The sequence below is a fragment of the Clupea harengus genome, chromosome 26 (genome assembly GCF_900700415.2).
Source record: "Clupea harengus chromosome 26, Ch_v2.0.2, whole genome shotgun sequence".
In the NCBI taxonomy this organism is placed as follows: domain Eukaryota; kingdom Metazoa; phylum Chordata; class Actinopteri; order Clupeiformes; family Clupeidae; genus Clupea; species Clupea harengus.
Window position 1 is genome coordinate 8,499,711 of NC_045177.1, and position 17,691 is coordinate 8,517,401.

At 43.6% G+C, this 17,691-nt stretch overlaps 1 protein-coding gene across 1 annotated transcript; it reads left to right on the forward strand.

The window, feature by feature from the left end:
• The first annotated feature begins 51 nt into the window (after window positions 1-51).
• On the forward strand, window positions 52-5,181 carry zbtb45 (zinc finger and BTB domain containing 45). The gene is made up of 6 exons (XM_012824297.3): window positions 52-590; window positions 1,187-2,394; window positions 2,757-2,891; window positions 3,400-3,546; window positions 3,666-3,936; window positions 4,284-5,181. The coding sequence occupies exons 2-6, from the start codon at window positions 1,258-1,260 to the stop codon at window positions 4,622-4,624; spliced, it is 2,031 nt and encodes a 676-aa protein (XP_012679751.2). The 5' UTR covers window positions 52-590; window positions 1,187-1,257; the 3' UTR covers window positions 4,625-5,181.
• Window positions 5,182-17,691: the final 12,510 nt, after the last annotated feature.

The window sequence follows — 17,691 nt, forward strand, 5'->3', positions numbered from 1 at the left end:
GTACCCAATAAAGGAGGTACAAAAAAAAAATCTTGGGAAAGAATCCATGATTGACAACCATATTTATAGATTTAGGGCAGATGAAAAGAACTTGTCTGCTGCTGGTCTAAAATAATAGCTGATCTCTGCATGTAATCAGCTCTGTGAACTGAGCACATCAACCAGCGTCCAGCGACTGTAAACAGAAAAGCAGGATCGCCCACAAGCTAAACAGCCTGCAAATGTGCCGACGTGATAGCTTCACAGAAGGTTGTCCTACCACATCTCTTACAAATTGCAATGGAGGCAGACAAGCTAAGTAACGTTAGCAAAAAATAGACACGACTTTCACTGCAGTTGGAATATTCATACGTTGGTGAATAATTCGAATGCATATATTCTGTCTCCGAGTAGCTGTTATGCACGACAAATAGCTTGCAGTGCGCTTTTGCAAAAAAAAACATCTAGTTGACATGGTAGCTAGTCAACTAACCTAGCCTATATGTAGCTAGCTAGTTAGCTATGCCAGTTAACGTTTGGATCAGCTAATTCGTCGAGGACTGCACTTGGTTTGGCTGTCAACCATCTCGACGATTTGCAGAACCATAAAGGTAATACATATCTAATGTGAAATTGTTTACAATGTGTAGATAAGCATTCCGTTGTGTTTTGTGTTGCCAATGCTAGTGTCCAGATGGCAAGCGAAAGCTAAGGGCTTGGTGGCCCACCAAGCTTGTTTGCCAGCTAGCCTACTGTCAGGCAAGACTGCTAGCTAGCTAACCAACAACTTCACAAAGCAAGACAATCGAATGCGTTGATACATGTTTGAGCTGACTGAGGACAGCACTACGCCTTTCCACCATAGGTTCACTACACCAAGATGCGAGGGCTTTGTCCTGTTATTTTAAAATGATGTCACTTGTATCTTTGACAGCTTGGTTGCGAGCCGCTCATTCGACTATGCATTCCTTGACGGTTCACAAGTTTATTCATACTTAATAAATGTGTCGTGGTTTACATCTGTGTCCAAGTTTATTCCGATAACGCTGACATTTTATGGAGAATATGATTTGCCTTCAGAAATGGATGTGAATACGGTTATGCACCCAAATGACTCACAGCTTTTCCCATGAAATACTGCCATTCATGTTGGAGGAGGAAAGGAAGAATCACAAATGAGAGTGACCAGTGTTTGTGTCTCTTCCAGGCTTTGATCTTGTAGAGCACTATCTGACCTCACCACCGTCCCCTCAGCTCCCCCCACCCCTAGCCCTGGCCATGACCTCAGGTGAGACCGTGCACTACATCCACCTCCACAACTCGAGCCAGTCAGTGCTGGAGGCACTGCGCTCTCAGCGGCGCGAGGGCCTCTTCTGTGACGTGACCGTGCGGATCCACGACGCCTCGCTGCGGGCCCACGCCTGCGTTCTGGCCGCCGGCAGCCCCTTCTTCCAGGACAAGTTGCTGTTGGGCCACTCGGAGATCTCGGTGCCGCCGCTGGTGCCGGCCGAGACGGTGAAGCAGCTGGTGGACTTCCTCTACAGTGGCTCGCTGGTGGTGCTCCAGTCGCAGGCCCTCTGCATCCTCACGGCGGCCAGCATCCTGCAGATCAAGACCGTCATCGACGAGTGCACCCAGATCATCTCCCAGAAGCGCGGTGTGGTGGGCGGAGGCCCCGGAGGGGGCAGTGGAGGTGGCAGCGGTGGCGGCGGCGGCGGGGGTGGTGGTGCCGCGGGCGGCGGAGGAGGCCATTCCTCAGGTGGAGTCCTGCCCAAGCAAGAAGAGAGGGGAGGAAGCAAAGGGAGGGACAGTGTAGGCACCAGCAGCAGCGGCAGTGGTTGCTTCCCAGGTTTCGCCAACTTTGGCATGGGCGACTGCAGTGCTGCAGGCGGCCTCGGAGCCAACATGGGTGGCGGCAACGCGGTGGCCACCAGCCAGAGTGGGGCCAACCCGCTCGACCCGCCCACCTCCATGGGCCTCATTTCCCTCGGGGACATGGGGCCCGTGTCCATGTGCCGCGCTGACGCCATGGGCTCCGTGGCTGGCGCTGGTTCTGGCATCATGAAGTCGGGCTCAAGCTGTGCCCAGGACATGCGGTACAAGCTGAGAGACCTGCTGGCCCAGTCCGGCGATGCCGGTGGTGGTGGCGGCGGCGGGAGTGCCAGCAGCGACGCGGGGAGCGCTCACTCCACCTGCGGCTCAGCGGTGGGTGGCGCAGATGGCAGCGGCAACATGGGCAGAGACGGCATGCGCAGCAACATGTCCGACCTGGGCTCCGTGGGCGAGGACCTGGTGGTGGGGATGGAGCACTACAGCGGAGAGGAAGACATGGAGGGGCAGGACCGCGGACGAGACGTAGACAGGGAGAGGGGAGTAAGCCATAGCCGCAAGCAGAGGCAGCCACTCAGGTTACAGGTGAGTGCACATGCCAGAAAAGCTGCTTAGAAAGATCCATTTTTTTTTTTGTGGTTTGAGAGATAAGTGTTTGAGAGGCCCTGATATCCAACATGGCCGGCGCTACACTTAATCAGATTCTGGTTGTCGGTACCTGTGTTTTTATTTATTATTACAATTATCATTACTGTTGATTTCGTTTTTTTGTGGTTTGAGACGTAAGTGTTTGAGAGGCCCTGATATCCAACATGGCCGGCACTACACTAATCAGGTTCTGGTTGGCGGTACCTGTGTTTTTAATTGTTGTGTTTATATCATTACTGCTGTTGCGTGAAGTGACGCTTTAAGAAGAGTAAATTAAATGACGCGTCGCCTGTTGACAGGTCCTTGGAGGAGAGGAGGTGGTGGTGAAGGACGAGAGCATCCAGGAGGCAGATGCGGCCCTGTTCGGGCTGGACCAGGGCAGGCAGGGGGGAGACCACGACGGATCCCAGCAGCAGATGGCCACCTTCGGCCAGGTGAGACCTCGAGCCCATCCATCTGCCTGCCTGTGTCTCCAGTTCTACACACTTGTCGAAAGATGAACTTAGATTCAGTTTGAGAGGTCAGCTTGAAGTGTATGCAGGCCCATGTGCGTAAACGTCACATGCTGCATTGAATTATGTATTTAGCGTTCATGCTGTTGTGCAGGGAGATGTTTGAAGATGTTTGTGTGTAACTAAGCTGCATCTTTTGCGGAGGCATGACATCTGATTAAGACAATAAGTCTTAGGGAAGTAAGCCGGGTCTAGCGAGGATTATTTCTGTTGCAATTCTGAATAAAATGTATGGTTTTTCAATTAAATTTAAGTGTACATTTCTTAAAAATGATGGACTGCTTTGCTTTCCTGGGTGGTCGGTCATAACTTCATAACTGTGGTGGTCATAACTTCAACACATAATTCTTCATGGTTCTCCTCGGAACCCGTAAATCAATCCTGGCCCCAAACGACTCATCTGTCCTCTACCCTTCTCCCTGGATGACAGGAGGGGGTTTTCTATGATGACCAAGGCGTGTTTTCGGAAAGTTTCTGGCCACAGACGGAAACGCCTCAGTCCATGACCTTTAACCCCAGAGGGCGAGTCAACAAGCCGCTCTCCCCCCCAACCTCTTCGCAGTCCATCAACAATCAGGTTTGTATGCACCCTTATGGTGTTTGTAATGGTACTAAAATAGTGGTTTTAGGTCGGTCCTTTTTTGTTTTGGTGCCTTACCCACACACAAATGGGGCATTTATTTTTGCCCCTGCCAGCTGCTTTTCCAGTACCCAGTCAGCCAATCGCAGCCCTCGTCCTTCTACGTGGGCACCCCGATGGGGATTGACAGCATGGCCGGGGCGGAGAACAATCCGCCGGCCCAACCGCCGGCACCGCTTACCCCCGCGCCCCAGGCCACGACCGGGCCCTGCTCCACAGGCCCCACCCCTGCTGCCCAGGGATCCGAGACGTCTTTCGACTGCACCCACTGCGGGAAGTCCTTGCGCTCCAGGAAGAACTATAGCAAGCACATGTTCATTCACTCTGGTGAGTTGGCCTGACTTCAGCCTGATGTGCTGATTGTCGGCAACCCAAGCTCCCAATGATGTATTGAAGAATTCGAGTTAAGTGATGTTTCAAAGATGTTATTGAGAAAGTGATACACACAATAGAGTTGAAATAATATCGCACTGTTGTCAAACATGCAGGGCTTTTTCTTCCTTGCTCTTCATTGGACAGAAACCCTGTCGGCACAGCTTTGGCCGTATCAGTAATTATAAGTGTCTGTATGCGTTTGTATACGTGTTAATGTATGTTCTCTGTCTGTGTGTCTGTGTGTTGCATATGTGTGCTTTCTTCACGTGTGTGTGCGTGACCGCGCCTCTCAAAAACAGGCCAAAAGCCTCACCAGTGCAGCATCTGCTGGCGCTCGTTCTCGCTGCGCGACTACCTCCTCAAGCACATGGTGGTGCACACGGGCGTACGCGCCTTCCAGTGCTCCGTGTGCGCCAAGCGCTTCACGCAGAAGAGCTCGCTCAACGTGCACATGCGCACGCACCGCGTGGAGCGCACCTTCTCCTGCCCCGTGTGCCACCGCGCCTTCACCCACCGCACGCTGCTGGAGCGCCACGCCCTGCAGCACGGCCACGGCGGACCCGCCCAGCCCAAGCCGCCAGGCGGCAGCAGCCCTGGCATGGGAGGCGGTAGTGTACCGGGCCACGGCTCCTCTACCTAGCTAATGTTTGCTAATCAGCCACTTGGGAGCTGACTGTTTAAGGGGGTTTGTAAGCTAAGTCGGAGAGAGCTAAAATGGGGTGGGGGGGGAAGTGAGAGCATGGTCCAAAGCCTGTTATTTTTTTCCCTTGTTGTTGCTGTTATTGTTGTTGTTGTTGTTATTATTGTTTGTTTCAGGAGAAAGGGAGGGTAGTGGATTCCAGTGCATGGTAAGTGATTTTTTCAAGAGGGTTAAAAAAAAAAAAGAAGAAAAAAATAACATTCGCACATATGACAGCATGGGAATATTTACCATGGGGAAATTAAGTTTGGAATGACACATCATTACATACCTCAGTTCATGAAGAAAACCGGAAAAACAAAGAACACCTCTTTCAATGTGAAAATTGCCTCTCAGTTTCAAATGTGATGTCTATATATTGTGTACGTGTTTTTGTTTGTTTATGTTTTTATAATGTACTCTTAATCTTAAGCTACAGCTATCTTTTGGCCATTAGGAAAGGTCAGCTCAGCCACTCATTAACAGATGGCTTTAAACTAAGAAAGAAAACTTCTAAAGATTGATTTTTATTTGCCAGTGAGTTGTCAGTGAATTACTGTATTTTTAAAAAATGCTCTTAACTTTTTTGTAATCATCAGGAAATAATTCAAAGTAGAAACTTAAGAGAGAAAAAAAAACAAAATCATGGAATTGATATTTTCTGTTTTATTAATACAATATGTGCCTGGTGCTCTTACCTCTCGGTAATGTCTGTACGGGGCACATGCACATAGGGGTTTAGATGTTTTGACTGAAGCACCTCATAACTCAAGAATTGCACAAATTAGAGTAGAGTTTCATCAAAGCTTGAGTAACGCATGCTCTGTCTCGGTCAGGGTATATATATATATATATATATGTTTGACAGTGATTTTTCCCAATTTTGCTCTCACATTTTTTTTTATTAACAAAATTTAGTGGACAGAATTTTTTCTCAAAGCCAGTACAGTACAGAGAGTGCAGTACAATTTTAAAACACAAATATATATATAAGCTACAAACTTTTGTATAAAAGATTACCAAGCCTTATCTTGCAGCGTTCTGTACCTCGGACTTACATTATGATGATGTTATTTTGTAGAGCTTAAGCTGATTTAGATGTGGTGTATAAGATTTTCTCTTGCGCTGTCTACAATCAGAAACGAATACCTTGTACAAAACTCAAAGGAGGTTGAGAAAGTCCAACGTAGGGCATGTTCAGTGGGATCACTATACGATCATGAGTTTGTCCTTTTGAAATGCAAAGACCTGAGACCCCGTCAATGGATTAATCAGTTGACTGAAAGTGTTTTGGTTAGTGATTGGGAAAGGCACAGTCCAGTGCTGGTAGAAGACAGGGAACCCCTCTGTGGCAAAGGGAGAGAGTCGCCCCTCCCTACCTCAAACCCAGGTCTCCAGGGGCAATAGCCATTCGGTCTGCCCACCACAGCTAAGAGCAAGGCTCCAGTGTATGGTGGTCATACCACATACTGAGTGACAGCCTACCCACTTTCATACAGGGGAAATCATTGAGGTTTCCACTGAAGTACCCATCAGTTTACTTACTGTCATGAAAACCATTGTAGTTAAGATGTGGTGGCAATAAGGATTATAGGTCCTCGGCTCAATCGGTTAGATAAACACCTTAACACTAACAGAGGCATGGCTCCAGATCTGATCTGTGAACTGAACTATGCCTTATGCGTTTCGTGGCTTTGGATTAAGGTCAGTCACACAGCAGTTACAGTTACATGTAACGATTTGTTTAGTGGTTGAATTAATTAAACGATTGGTCCCGTTGAACCTTAAAACCAGAAAGTCTGTCTAATGAAGACGAGTAGGAGACAACAGATATCCCCCTCTGCCACAGATGTACTGTGACAACGCTGACAGTAGGGGTGTGCCGAAATATTATTTTGTCGATTCATCGCTTTTTCAAATTTCATCCGATTCGATATCGATCTGTAACATTTATGGATCAAACTTTTAGGCTGCTATGCATTTTTCCTGGTTTCCTAGGTTCTTTTCCGCAATGGTTAAGCGTAGCCTAATCCGATTATTACCAGTTCTCCCCATTAGATGTCGCTCTCTCGACATCTCTTTCAACTTGTGCAAACGCATAGAGGAAAACCTGTTGTTACATCCATATTTTTTTCACTGTTAAAGCAACTATACCCATGTGTGCCTCAAATAAAAAATAAAAACAATTTGGTATACATGCCTTTGGCCTTTTCTTTAGTGATTTTCACGATTCATTTCCAGTGATTGCGTTCGTAAATTGCGATCTGGTCACCCTACTTTACATCTTTTTAAACATCTCTCTAAATAAGGAAAGCTGCCATATGGTATTTCATATCTCAGTCTTATCGATATCGAATCGGAATCGCATTGAATCAAATCATTAGCTTGCGAATCAGAATCGAATCAAAGTATGACATCTGTGCCAATGCCCAGCCCTAGCGGTTACGGTTGCTATGTCTTGCAGAAATGAGCATGCTGTGGCATGATGTGATATGCTCTTCCAATCATGGTCTTTATGCTTTGCAGTCATGGTTACAGCTCTTGGTTGTACTTGATTTCCTCTGAACATGCCAAATGTGTAGGCTTGAGCGTGTAGGCTTAGAAGTGTGATAACGATTTAATAACACCATGCCCAGACTATTGTTTATTGTTTTCATCAAAACCAATGCACTACGAGATGAAAGCCAACCCAAAATTAAAACCCCCTGGTGAAATCAGGATGTTTTTTATTTGAAATTTGAAATGTTCATTTTGGTAACATTGAAATGTCCTTTACAAAGCACACTGCAGTCAAACTGGAGATTATTTCAGGAGGTTCTTCTTAATCAGCAGTAGGTGTTATTTAGTAATGTCTGTTTAAAAAAGGCTGCAAACATGTATATGTATATTTCATTAACCAACAAAAGTATTGTACTGGTGTCACACCCATATTCAGGGATCGAGACAAGGTTAATTGACATAACAGTCACCGCTCTGAAATTCCTTATTGAAAAAGTAAAGAAAGCTTTGTCCACATCTAGCGCCTAATAGTAAATTGAGTGAACCCCTGTTCAAATCTTGCATCCATGCGTTTTGTTTGTCGTAGTTTAAGTAGTGTATGTTGCAGTCCTAGCAGATCATTTTGACTGGTGGAAACAATACTACCTCATTCATCATATCATGTAATTCAATGGCAGTACTCTCTGAGGGGGGGGGGGGGGGGAACGGCAGTTCCCAAGGTTGGAGGAAAGCATGATACTCGTTCGACTCGTAAGCCAAGTAACCTTTTGATTAAGCAGGTCAAGAGTGTAGGAGATTTAGATTTAGTAGCGAGAGAACATACTCGAAACCTGTGTTTTCAAAGATAGCTCAGTTGGAAGGAATAAAACAATGAACTCGAACTGTGGAGCTTTACTAAACAAGAGGTTATCAATTCAAGCTGTTCAGGTTTCCCAAACTCCATGATTTAAACCGGTTTTACCTCATTGTATAGCTCTGTATAATTCACTTGAAATCACGCACACACACACACACACATCTATTCTGTCATTTCTATTGGAGGAAAGATTGACTCTCGTTAAGTTCATCTCGTGTTCGTTTGAGATTTTGGATGAATCGATCAGAAACAGCAAAGAAACGATAGAAGCCAGAATAAAAGCTTTCCTCGCCATGTTAGAGCAGCACTACCCCATCTTGGGCAGCAGCCTGTGGCTTACAATAGGACAGGAACTTTTGTATTCATTCACAACCAGAAGAGTAGGGGTCTCCGCCGTGGTCGGAAACAGGCCAGAAAAGCAAATCTACCTAAAGAACACGTTGGCACGGGGGCGTCATTCAAGTTCTTGAGTACCCTTTCAGTCTTAGCCTGACGTTTTATGTGGCAGTTATTGTATTAAGATCAGTCTTTAAGAGATTTGAGGAAGAAGTGTAAGACATGTTTAAAGTATTCCCTCGATACATCTCATTAGCCTGTAAAGCAAAGGAAGGCCCCTTTTAGAACCTCTGTGTCTTTAGAACCTCCGTGGTGGGTGTCGGGCACCATGAGACGCGTTCCTTCAGCAAGAGGCTTGTTGTTGGAATGTCGCCTGCTGTCACCAGTCCACCCAAACGGGGTGGTAAAGGATGTGCCCCCCTCAGTGTGGGGGCCATACTTTGGAAGGGTGACCGAAGGTCAAGTCACTTTTGATTACAAGGGGAAATTGTGTGCAAGACAAGGTTAGTGATTCCTGGTACGTTTGAAACGGCTCCTTCAGTTTCCCGAGCAACCAGCCTGCCTGCTGAGTCCTTTTTAAGGACAGAGGGACAAACGAAGCCTTACGCTTAGAAGCCTTACGCTTACAGCTGCATTGCCTTTTGATTGGCCAGGCTGGCTGCCATTCTAGTTGGGTTCACCCACCACGTGTGCTATTCAGTATGGACCCTTTCTTGGAGGTTTGTTCTCTTCTACCTCTGCAGTCGGTACCTAGACAAGTACCCTTTACCCGACAGCCCTTGCGTGGGCAGTATGATTGTAGCTACTGTTCCTGTTGGGTCTCCTGGATGTGCTTCCTAGCTGAGGCAGTGCAGCATAAGGACTATGTGTTACGAGATGCAACTATGCAGACATACCTGGGAACGTCGAGGTCCCACACGTCTAGTAGTCCCATATGTGGTGTGGGATCTCCTCACGAGTCCCCTCTCGTCTCATGAACTGGCATATGGACTGTTCAAGGTCAAAGGATGGACTGTTCAAGGTCAAAGGATGGACTGTTCAAGGTCAAAGGGCCTTTGGGCAGTTGCATGGTTATTTTGACCAGGAGACTTGCCTGGACACCATTCCTTAGCACTCCAAAGGAACCGTATGGGCAGTGGGTTTAGAGGGTTCTGTAAATGTTACTTGTGTTTAGACCATTGACATACCTCATAAACTGCACACCACAACCTCACTGAACAGTATGTGCTTTTGACCAAAGTTCTAGCGCTTAGGGGGCATGTTCATTTAAACAAATCTGCTTTTTTATTTTGCCCCTGAATATACATCTGCATTGACAGAAATATCAGGAACAATGGAACAAGACTTTCCTTTAGTTTCCACCAATCAGAATTATCCAACTGCATACTATATCCAAATGCAGCCTGGTGTATTTGCCCATTATTGTTTTTCTTGAAGTGATTTAGTGATCACTATTTCCTTGGTTTTGTTCTTGAAGTGATTAGTGATCACTCTTTCCTTAATTTTTGAGAATTTTGTAACTGTTTGACTTTCGGTTTGAAGATTGGTAAAAGAGTGTGATAAAGGGAACTCATAGATGACCTTCTGGTTTTGCAGTAACCTGTTATATTCCATTTAGGAGCAAAAATTCTTCGACTGTTTAGCAAGACTGGCTAACACCCACAAGTCTATAACCCCCCCAACACAATTTCCATGTGAACTCCATACCATTATTGTATTGAAATTCATTACAGTGCATGACATAACGGGTGCCTTTCTGTAGGTATCTTGGGTATTTTGTGTGTGCGTGTTAGGTTGGGGGGGTCTTGGGGTGGTGTGGAACACGGCGGCGTAACTGGAAGGCATGGTGTTCTTGATCCGGTAGCCAGAGTGCTAATACTGATGGACCAATATGATTTTGACATTACTAACAGCTTTTGCAAGAGCTTGTAAGAAACAGTATAGCACTTAACTACATTACGTTAGCATGTACAGTACTGATGCTCCAGTCAACACCCTAAACTACTTGGTAATGCTGATTAGTCAGTCCCGCTAGGATTTTGCGATCTTGGGTTTTCCCAAATTTACACAAATTTCAAGGATTTCCCGCCATTTTTTGGCCACAATAATTACAACAATTCCGCATAAGATCCTGGAAGGACTGATACGTTTTAGCACATGATTTTCTGTGTAGTCCTTATGGAAGAATGAGAAAGTTTTGCGCTATTTAAATACCCTTCAAAGGAGTTGTTTAAAGCTAAATCATTATTTAACCCACTAAGCCAACATGTTTCTTAGACTTGGGTTTTCATTTCGTGTAAACCAAGAGGTAGAAACTTTATGAATTATACAACCATAGGCATACTGTGTCATGAAGATTTACTTGACAAGGCTGGTCAACCAGGCAGCTAGCACAGTGCAGCCTAACACAATATTAGCCCTTAGTCTGTGATTGGAATTTAAAGATGAATTTTCTTGGTCATTGAGAAAAAAAACTTTTGCGGGAGCCTTTTTCATTTTTTGTAAGACTTTCATCTCGAAAATACTGGATTAATAAAACACCAAAAGATACAGTCAACCTTGATATAGTTGACTTTGTCTGTTGGGATGCCAGAATGATCAGTCATGCCATTTTTTTATGTATTCATCGTTCGTGTCTTTAAAGATCCCCAAACTTTTGGAAGTGATGATTTTCTGTGTTCTTGAAAAGATCAATTTCACAATGTCTACTCAGACAATAACTAAAGGTAATAAAGTAACATAATGATAAAAATATGAAAGCAATATTTACCTGTAGTACTACACTATTAATGCTTAAAATAACTTTTATTAATTGTTACAATTTGCTACAATGAATTCCATTTTAAATGAGCGCAGTTCAAGACTCACAGAAATTTGAGAAACACAGAGTTGTTTGCTATGATTAGTTTGCTCTTGAAATGTATGTAGATGTTTTTTTATGTATGTGTATTCTCAGATATTCTACCAACTGCCTTTGTTTTCAGTCATGGATATAATTGTCTGCTTTATAATATTTCTGCACACTAACTGAGTTTTTAATCTTTATTAACTTTTTCATACTTCACTGTGTTTGAAATAATTTGCTTGGATGCCCTTCATTAAATAGTGTGCTATCTCTTGGAAATGTGCTACGCTGTCTGTTTATTTTTAACTTAAAGCCAAAGACACACCAAACCGATATCAGAGAACTTTTAGTGATGAATGTGAACTATTGCCTCGCCTCATAACACCATTTCCCGAACTTGTGCCAGCAATGCTCAATCGTCTGAAAAGGCCGCAAAAACTATGGCCACAGACGCTCACTGACGGCCCAACATTGGCCAACGGCTGACCGTCAGCGTGTGTCATGGGCTTTAAACAGTCTTCACATCTGTCTTCATGGACAGAGCTATAGTTTTATAGTAAAAAGAAAAGTTGGCAGCCAAAATAGTGGTATTACCTGTGAAAGCTCACTTTCACTATTGCCGGTTATTGTGACTTCATTGTTTGCAAGGTGCCACTCTAACAATCGTCCATCTAATCTTCCTCTATGAAATGTCCCGCCTCCATTCAGTAGCAATGTGCTGCTCTGCTTCAAAGAGATTGCTGAAAATATACATATAAGCTTGGTTGAAATGATTGAAAGAAGATTCTACCACAGCTCTTAGATTTAAGTGTAAAATCATCACACGGTTCGTAGATTCAAGTGTGAAATCATCCCAATGCATGTATAATTACAGCCATTGTGCAGTGTGAGGACATGGGAAAGTGGTCAAATGAGCAGTAAAGGCCCTGGAATGGAGACCTGCAGCACACCTCAAGCCAATGGGATATCTGACCCACAGGAACATACAATTCTGTAAGCTGTTTCTGTTGATAGAGTAAACTATACTGGACCACTGATTTAAAACAAGGCTGATAAGGCTATACTGGCACAAGCACGCAAGCTGTGTGTGTGTGTGTGTGTGTGTGTGTGTGTGTGTGTGTGTGTGTGTGTGTGTGTGTGTGTGTGTGTGTCCATGACAGAGAAGACCTGGGTGCAGAGCGAGGTGGCAGGTTGATTGGATGAATTAAACTGACTGTGTCGGCCCTTTGTGTGAGACACTACACTGTTGATTCCACACAGTCCCTCTCCAGATACATTTCATTTGATTTACTTTCACCCAATCCATGTGCATGATGTATCAACATGCAACCATCAAGACAGAATGAAAGCCTTGGCTATTTATTTCAAACAATGTTTCTAGTAATAGTAATATCATTAATAGCTGAAAAAAATAAAAGATCTTCCAGATTTACATGACATCAAGTGCACTTTGTCAGTCAGTTGGGCAGCCTGCCACCTGAGATGTTTATTTGCACAGTAATTTAGTTTAATAGGCATCCTTTAAGTCTACTGTATTATGATGTCATTTAGTTTAATAGGCATCCTTTAAGTTGACTGTATTATGATGTCATTTAGTTGAATAGGCATCCTTTAAGTCTACTGTATTATGATGTAATTTAGTTTAATAGGCATAATTTAAGTCTACTGTATTATGATGTCATTTAGTTGAATAGGCATCCTTTAAGTTTACTGTATTATGATTTCATTTAGTTTAATAGGCATCCTTTAAGTGTACTGTAGTATGACGGCGCCTCTGGCCCTTTAACACTGAAGGGAATTAGGTCTCCTAAGAATCCCCCATTATTTAGATAACTTTCGCCTGGTTAGTCGAATTGAAAGGGTAAATAAGCAGTCCCCTGTCACAGTATGAAACATCCACATAGGTTAGTGTGATAGTTACAGTGAACACACATTGTACATGCGCCATTTGTACAATTTGTACTCTTCTATAAGCTTAGACAATAAGTCATGATTACCTAAATAATGTGTAAATGTTATCTGTGGTGAAACAACCCTCTTCAGATAACCCACTGCATAAAATCTAATATTCTGCATAAAACTAAGGTAAGGATTAGATAGAACTACTTTTAGATCCTCTCTGCTTGGATGTTCTTGAAAGAAGAATGGAAGAAAGCTGAAGAGTAAACATGAGTTCAGGTCTGTGATTTGCACTACATGGGATATGAAACGCACATATTGTAAGTATAGTTTTTGATGACAGAATGAGTCTACATGTGACCTGATGAGAATTTTATTTTCAATATTACCATAGATACCATTGTTTAGCTATGAGAGTGAATCTTGAGAGTGAGTAAGGGCATCAAACTGTTCCAAAGTATTCTGTTCTCCGACCATAACAGATAAGGAAACACAAGGGCCTGTTGCAGGGCAACAGAGTAGGCACATACTATACTATAACATACTAGACATTCGGAAAGTTTTTGGAAAGTGTAATCCTGCTGACAGACACATGACAATGAAAACATGACCTCCTTGGCAGAGTTATTGCATTATGCAAAATGATACCAAAGATATAAAGAAAAGAAAATCTTTTGAAAGAACGACATCAAATATTTCTAAATCCCAAGACCCTTAATGTGTCAGTGGTCCTAACCTCTGCAGAAAAGGCTGTTCAAAAGTTTAGAAACCAGCGTTGCCCCTTGTTTTGGGTGAAAGTTTGGAACCATAGAGATTTTAAATAGAATATCTTAGTGGTGTAGATTGTGATTAGATACTAAGCAAATCCTGTGTGAGCAGAACATGAGTGGAGGTTGATCTGGAAGTTAGACCATGCAACCCTTTCAAAGTGGATTTTTTTTTTTTTTTACTAAAAATATTAATAGAAACGATAGAATAAGTGAGATATCTAGCCTTGTAATTTGGAAAGATCATTAGGTTTTATAGCTTTTCTCAGCACATTTCCAGAATATTTCAAAAAAGTATGTGCATTTCTCGAAACAATTACAGACAGCAACACACTATGGATTGCCTGCAAGAGCCCATAACTCACTCAAAGTTCTTCATATATGTCTCAAAGTAAATAATTATGTCCATGAATAAATCTGTACCACCTAATGAAAGGTCCTTGTGTCATTGTGTACAACCAAAATCCTTAGATATGCTGTCAATATAACACTACACTGCAGGTGGATTTCTTGTTTCCAAATTAGCATTTACTGTCTGACTCACATTAACTGATAACCATGCCAGATTATTGTCAACTAACTGAATACTATTTAGTAGCAAGTTGAATACTTTTCATGTCACAGACACCAATTAGTGGTTGAAGAAGAATATAGTGGAAGGATGTAGATAACATTTGAAAGAGATTGGATAGTACCCACATTTACAACACGTTGAGAATCGAAGAGAAAGATCTTCTTGAATATGGGGTGCCAAGCATAACAGACTTGTAAACCATGTAACACCATAATTTCTTTTGTCAAAGAAAATCACAAAAATTTTAGTATTGTGTCTACAAAACATTGAAGAGAGCACATTCTTTCATGCACAGAAAACAAGACATGATTCATGTTGTGCACTGAGTTGGCTGTTGCACTTTTCATGTGGCTGAATGCACTTCTCATTTTATAGACAAAAGTAAATCTCTTCATGTAATAGATATCGTAGGCCACTAAATGTTAATTTTGTTGACATAACAGATCTGCTATATTACTGAAAGTATGATGTGCACGAAGGGACTTTGATCTATACGTTCCCTGAGTCGGTAGGTTACAGAATGCATTATGTCCAGGAAAGCGAAGGCTTAAACTTTCGTATGCTTCAGTGTCAGTTCTAAAGTCTACGAAAGTTCAAGCTGGCTTTGTTTTCGTGAACAGAACACGTTCTGTTACCTGTTGAGTCATGGAATGTATCGGACCAAAGACATATCATGCACACAAGACATTTGTGGCCAATACAATTCGTAGCCATTACGAGATGGTCAAGAAGGCTGTGTTCGGAGCATATGAGTTGGTGACAGAGGCTTACAGGCAGCAGTTCAGAAATAAAAAAAAGATTTTGACCATAATTTTAAATACTAGTCAGTTTAAAGTTTTCTCCGTTTACAAGCCTACACCTAAAGGTCAGCCATTTCGACCCTACAGTCACTCTGCTGAGATATGCCACTATTGTAAGAAACCAGGGTATACTGTATGAAGTCCCATTGCTGTTTGTGAGCTAAGAGAGGCCCGGTTGATTTACAACAGCCTATGGCCCTGGTGTTGACTTAGAATAATCAGCTCCCTGCTTCTGAGCATGATTGAGTCCAACATTTGTCAGAGTGACCTCTGAGGTTTATGAGAGCTTTGTATCTCAGGGGTCAGTTGCTCCCGCAGAAGGGGAGAGTGAAGGGCCTGTATCTATACTGAGAGAGACCAGTGCAGCTCAGTCCCTCATGGTAGATGGGTTAATACCATTCCCAGATCATTCCCTTTTTGAAATACTATTGGAGTTGATTAATGGCACTGTCATAGAGTCTTTCTAAAGTCTAGCCTGGTCACTGGGTGTGTCACTGTGGGTTTAGTACCCTCTTTGCCTGTAGAGGGTGCAAGCTTACCCAAGGAAAATTACCTAGCAGTAGTCAGGTCTGAGGAAACCCCTGTTGTAAGCCTAGTGCCATGTGAGTTGCTCGACAAACTGGCTCTAGAGAAAGAATGCCATGAAATCCTCCAAGCCTGTGTAGTCACCCGCTCTCAGTCTTCACAAAAGGCTCTCTGGAATCATATGAGCAGCCTGTAGATTTACCAGATATGTTCTTTGCTGGATTGGATGGGCTGCCTGATGCCCAACAGCATAGCCGTTAGCCTATTATCACTATTCAGAGGGAATAACCCTCCCTTGGAAATGGTGCTGCTAGTTTTGAGGAAAGCAGAGACATGGCTCAAGGGTTGGATATGCTTGATGAGGTGCTTATGAGGTAGTGGAGGCCTTCTGATTGGCCTACCACTGAGGTTAGGCTTGTTGTGGATCAGGTGGTGTCACCCAAGAGTTTCTGGGCTGAAGGGCTGCACCTGGCCCATGAGAATCCAATGGCTGGCCACCTAGGCATCAGGAAGACCCAAGCCAAGATTCTTCGTTCACTTCTATTGGCCTCACCTACATAGGGACGTGGTGGCCTGTAGGTCATGCCTGTCAGGTGGTGGGAAACTCCAACCAGACAATGCCGGTAACTCCATTGAATCTTCTCCTTGTTGTGGAGGAACCATTATCTCACGTAGTGAAGGGCCCTTCCCCAAAATAAAAAAGGCAACCAGTTTTCTTTGAGAATTCATGATGTTGCCACATGGTTTCCTGAGGCTGTGCTGTCTATGTTGGAGGTTCTCATTTAGCTTCTATTCTTGGTTTGGTCTACCGAGACAATCTGATCGTGGCTCATATTTTGTCTTGGGTGTATTCCCAAGATTCCAAGATGTTCTTAGTGAACTGGGGACAGAGTAGGTCTCTTGGTCAGCATACCATCCACAGTCTCAGGGAGCAATTGCACCTTTTTGGTTTGGGTTTACACCCTTTGTGCTTGTGTAGGGATACCTGTAATTTAAGATTAACCTAGATAATCGATAATGTGCTACGTTAGCATACAAATTGAGTTGGTAGGAGAGTGACTCAACATAACTCAGTGAACATGTTTAGTTTGTACTAACAAAGTATTGTGTTTTATTTTATTACTAGTTACTTGGTGAAATAAACAAATCTGTCTCGATTCAGTTAACCCAGCATTGGGTTCGTCCAATCTACCCAACAGCTGGGTTAAAAAAGCTAACGATTTTTCTAGGTAGCGGTGTAGAGTGCCTCTGCAACTGTTCTACTTCAGAAAAGCAACCAGCTTGAGATGGTAGGTCGAATGATTGGCTGATCGAATATTCAAAAAGTATGATTTTTATTTCTGTCTATAAAAACCTTGGTGTCTTTGGGTAACCATGGCGATCCATGTCGGTGTTATTGTGATCTAGCATAATTATAATTGTTCAGACTTTAATCACACAAGCGACACACTGCAGCACACACGTGAATACATGGAGGTGACACAGGACACACACACACACACGCAGGCCTGAGGTCGTAGTGAATTTAGTCTCTGCTTTTTCCCATCCCGGACTGTCCTTCCTCCAGGACCCCGGGAGCAGTGGGCAGCTTTTAAGTGCCCGGGGACCAGGTGAGGTGAACCGTCTGTCGTGGTCAAGGACGGACGAAGAGTGTTCTGTTCAAGAGTCATCATGAGGACAAGCAGTGTGGTGTACTGTAATTTCCTGACAATTAATCGTAGTTTATTCAATGATTTTGTAAAATTTCTGCAGACCTGCGATTAATACTCGGGTAAGGCCTGTACATGGGAATGCATTTTTTTCTCATTGGGCTATTGGTAGTTCGTAACATTCAACTACCGCCAGAAGGTGGCAGAAAAACACCTAAAAGCTGTTTGCCACCCTCCATCAAACAACATACTGGGAACGGCCCATGCGTTGGAGGCTT

Excerpts from the sequence above, each read along its gene's own strand:
- zbtb45 (XM_012824297.3), top strand. The coding sequence starts at position 1,258 with ATGACCTCAGGTGAGACCGTGCACTACATCCACCTCCACAACTCGAGC. Across the intron at positions 2,892-3,399 it reads AGATGGCCACCTTCGGCCAG|GAGGGGGTTTTCTATGATGA; the intron begins GTGAGACCTCGA and ends CCTGGATGACAG. Across the intron at positions 3,547-3,665 it reads CGCAGTCCATCAACAATCAG|CTGCTTTTCCAGTACCCAGT; the intron begins GTTTGTATGCAC and ends TGCCCCTGCCAG.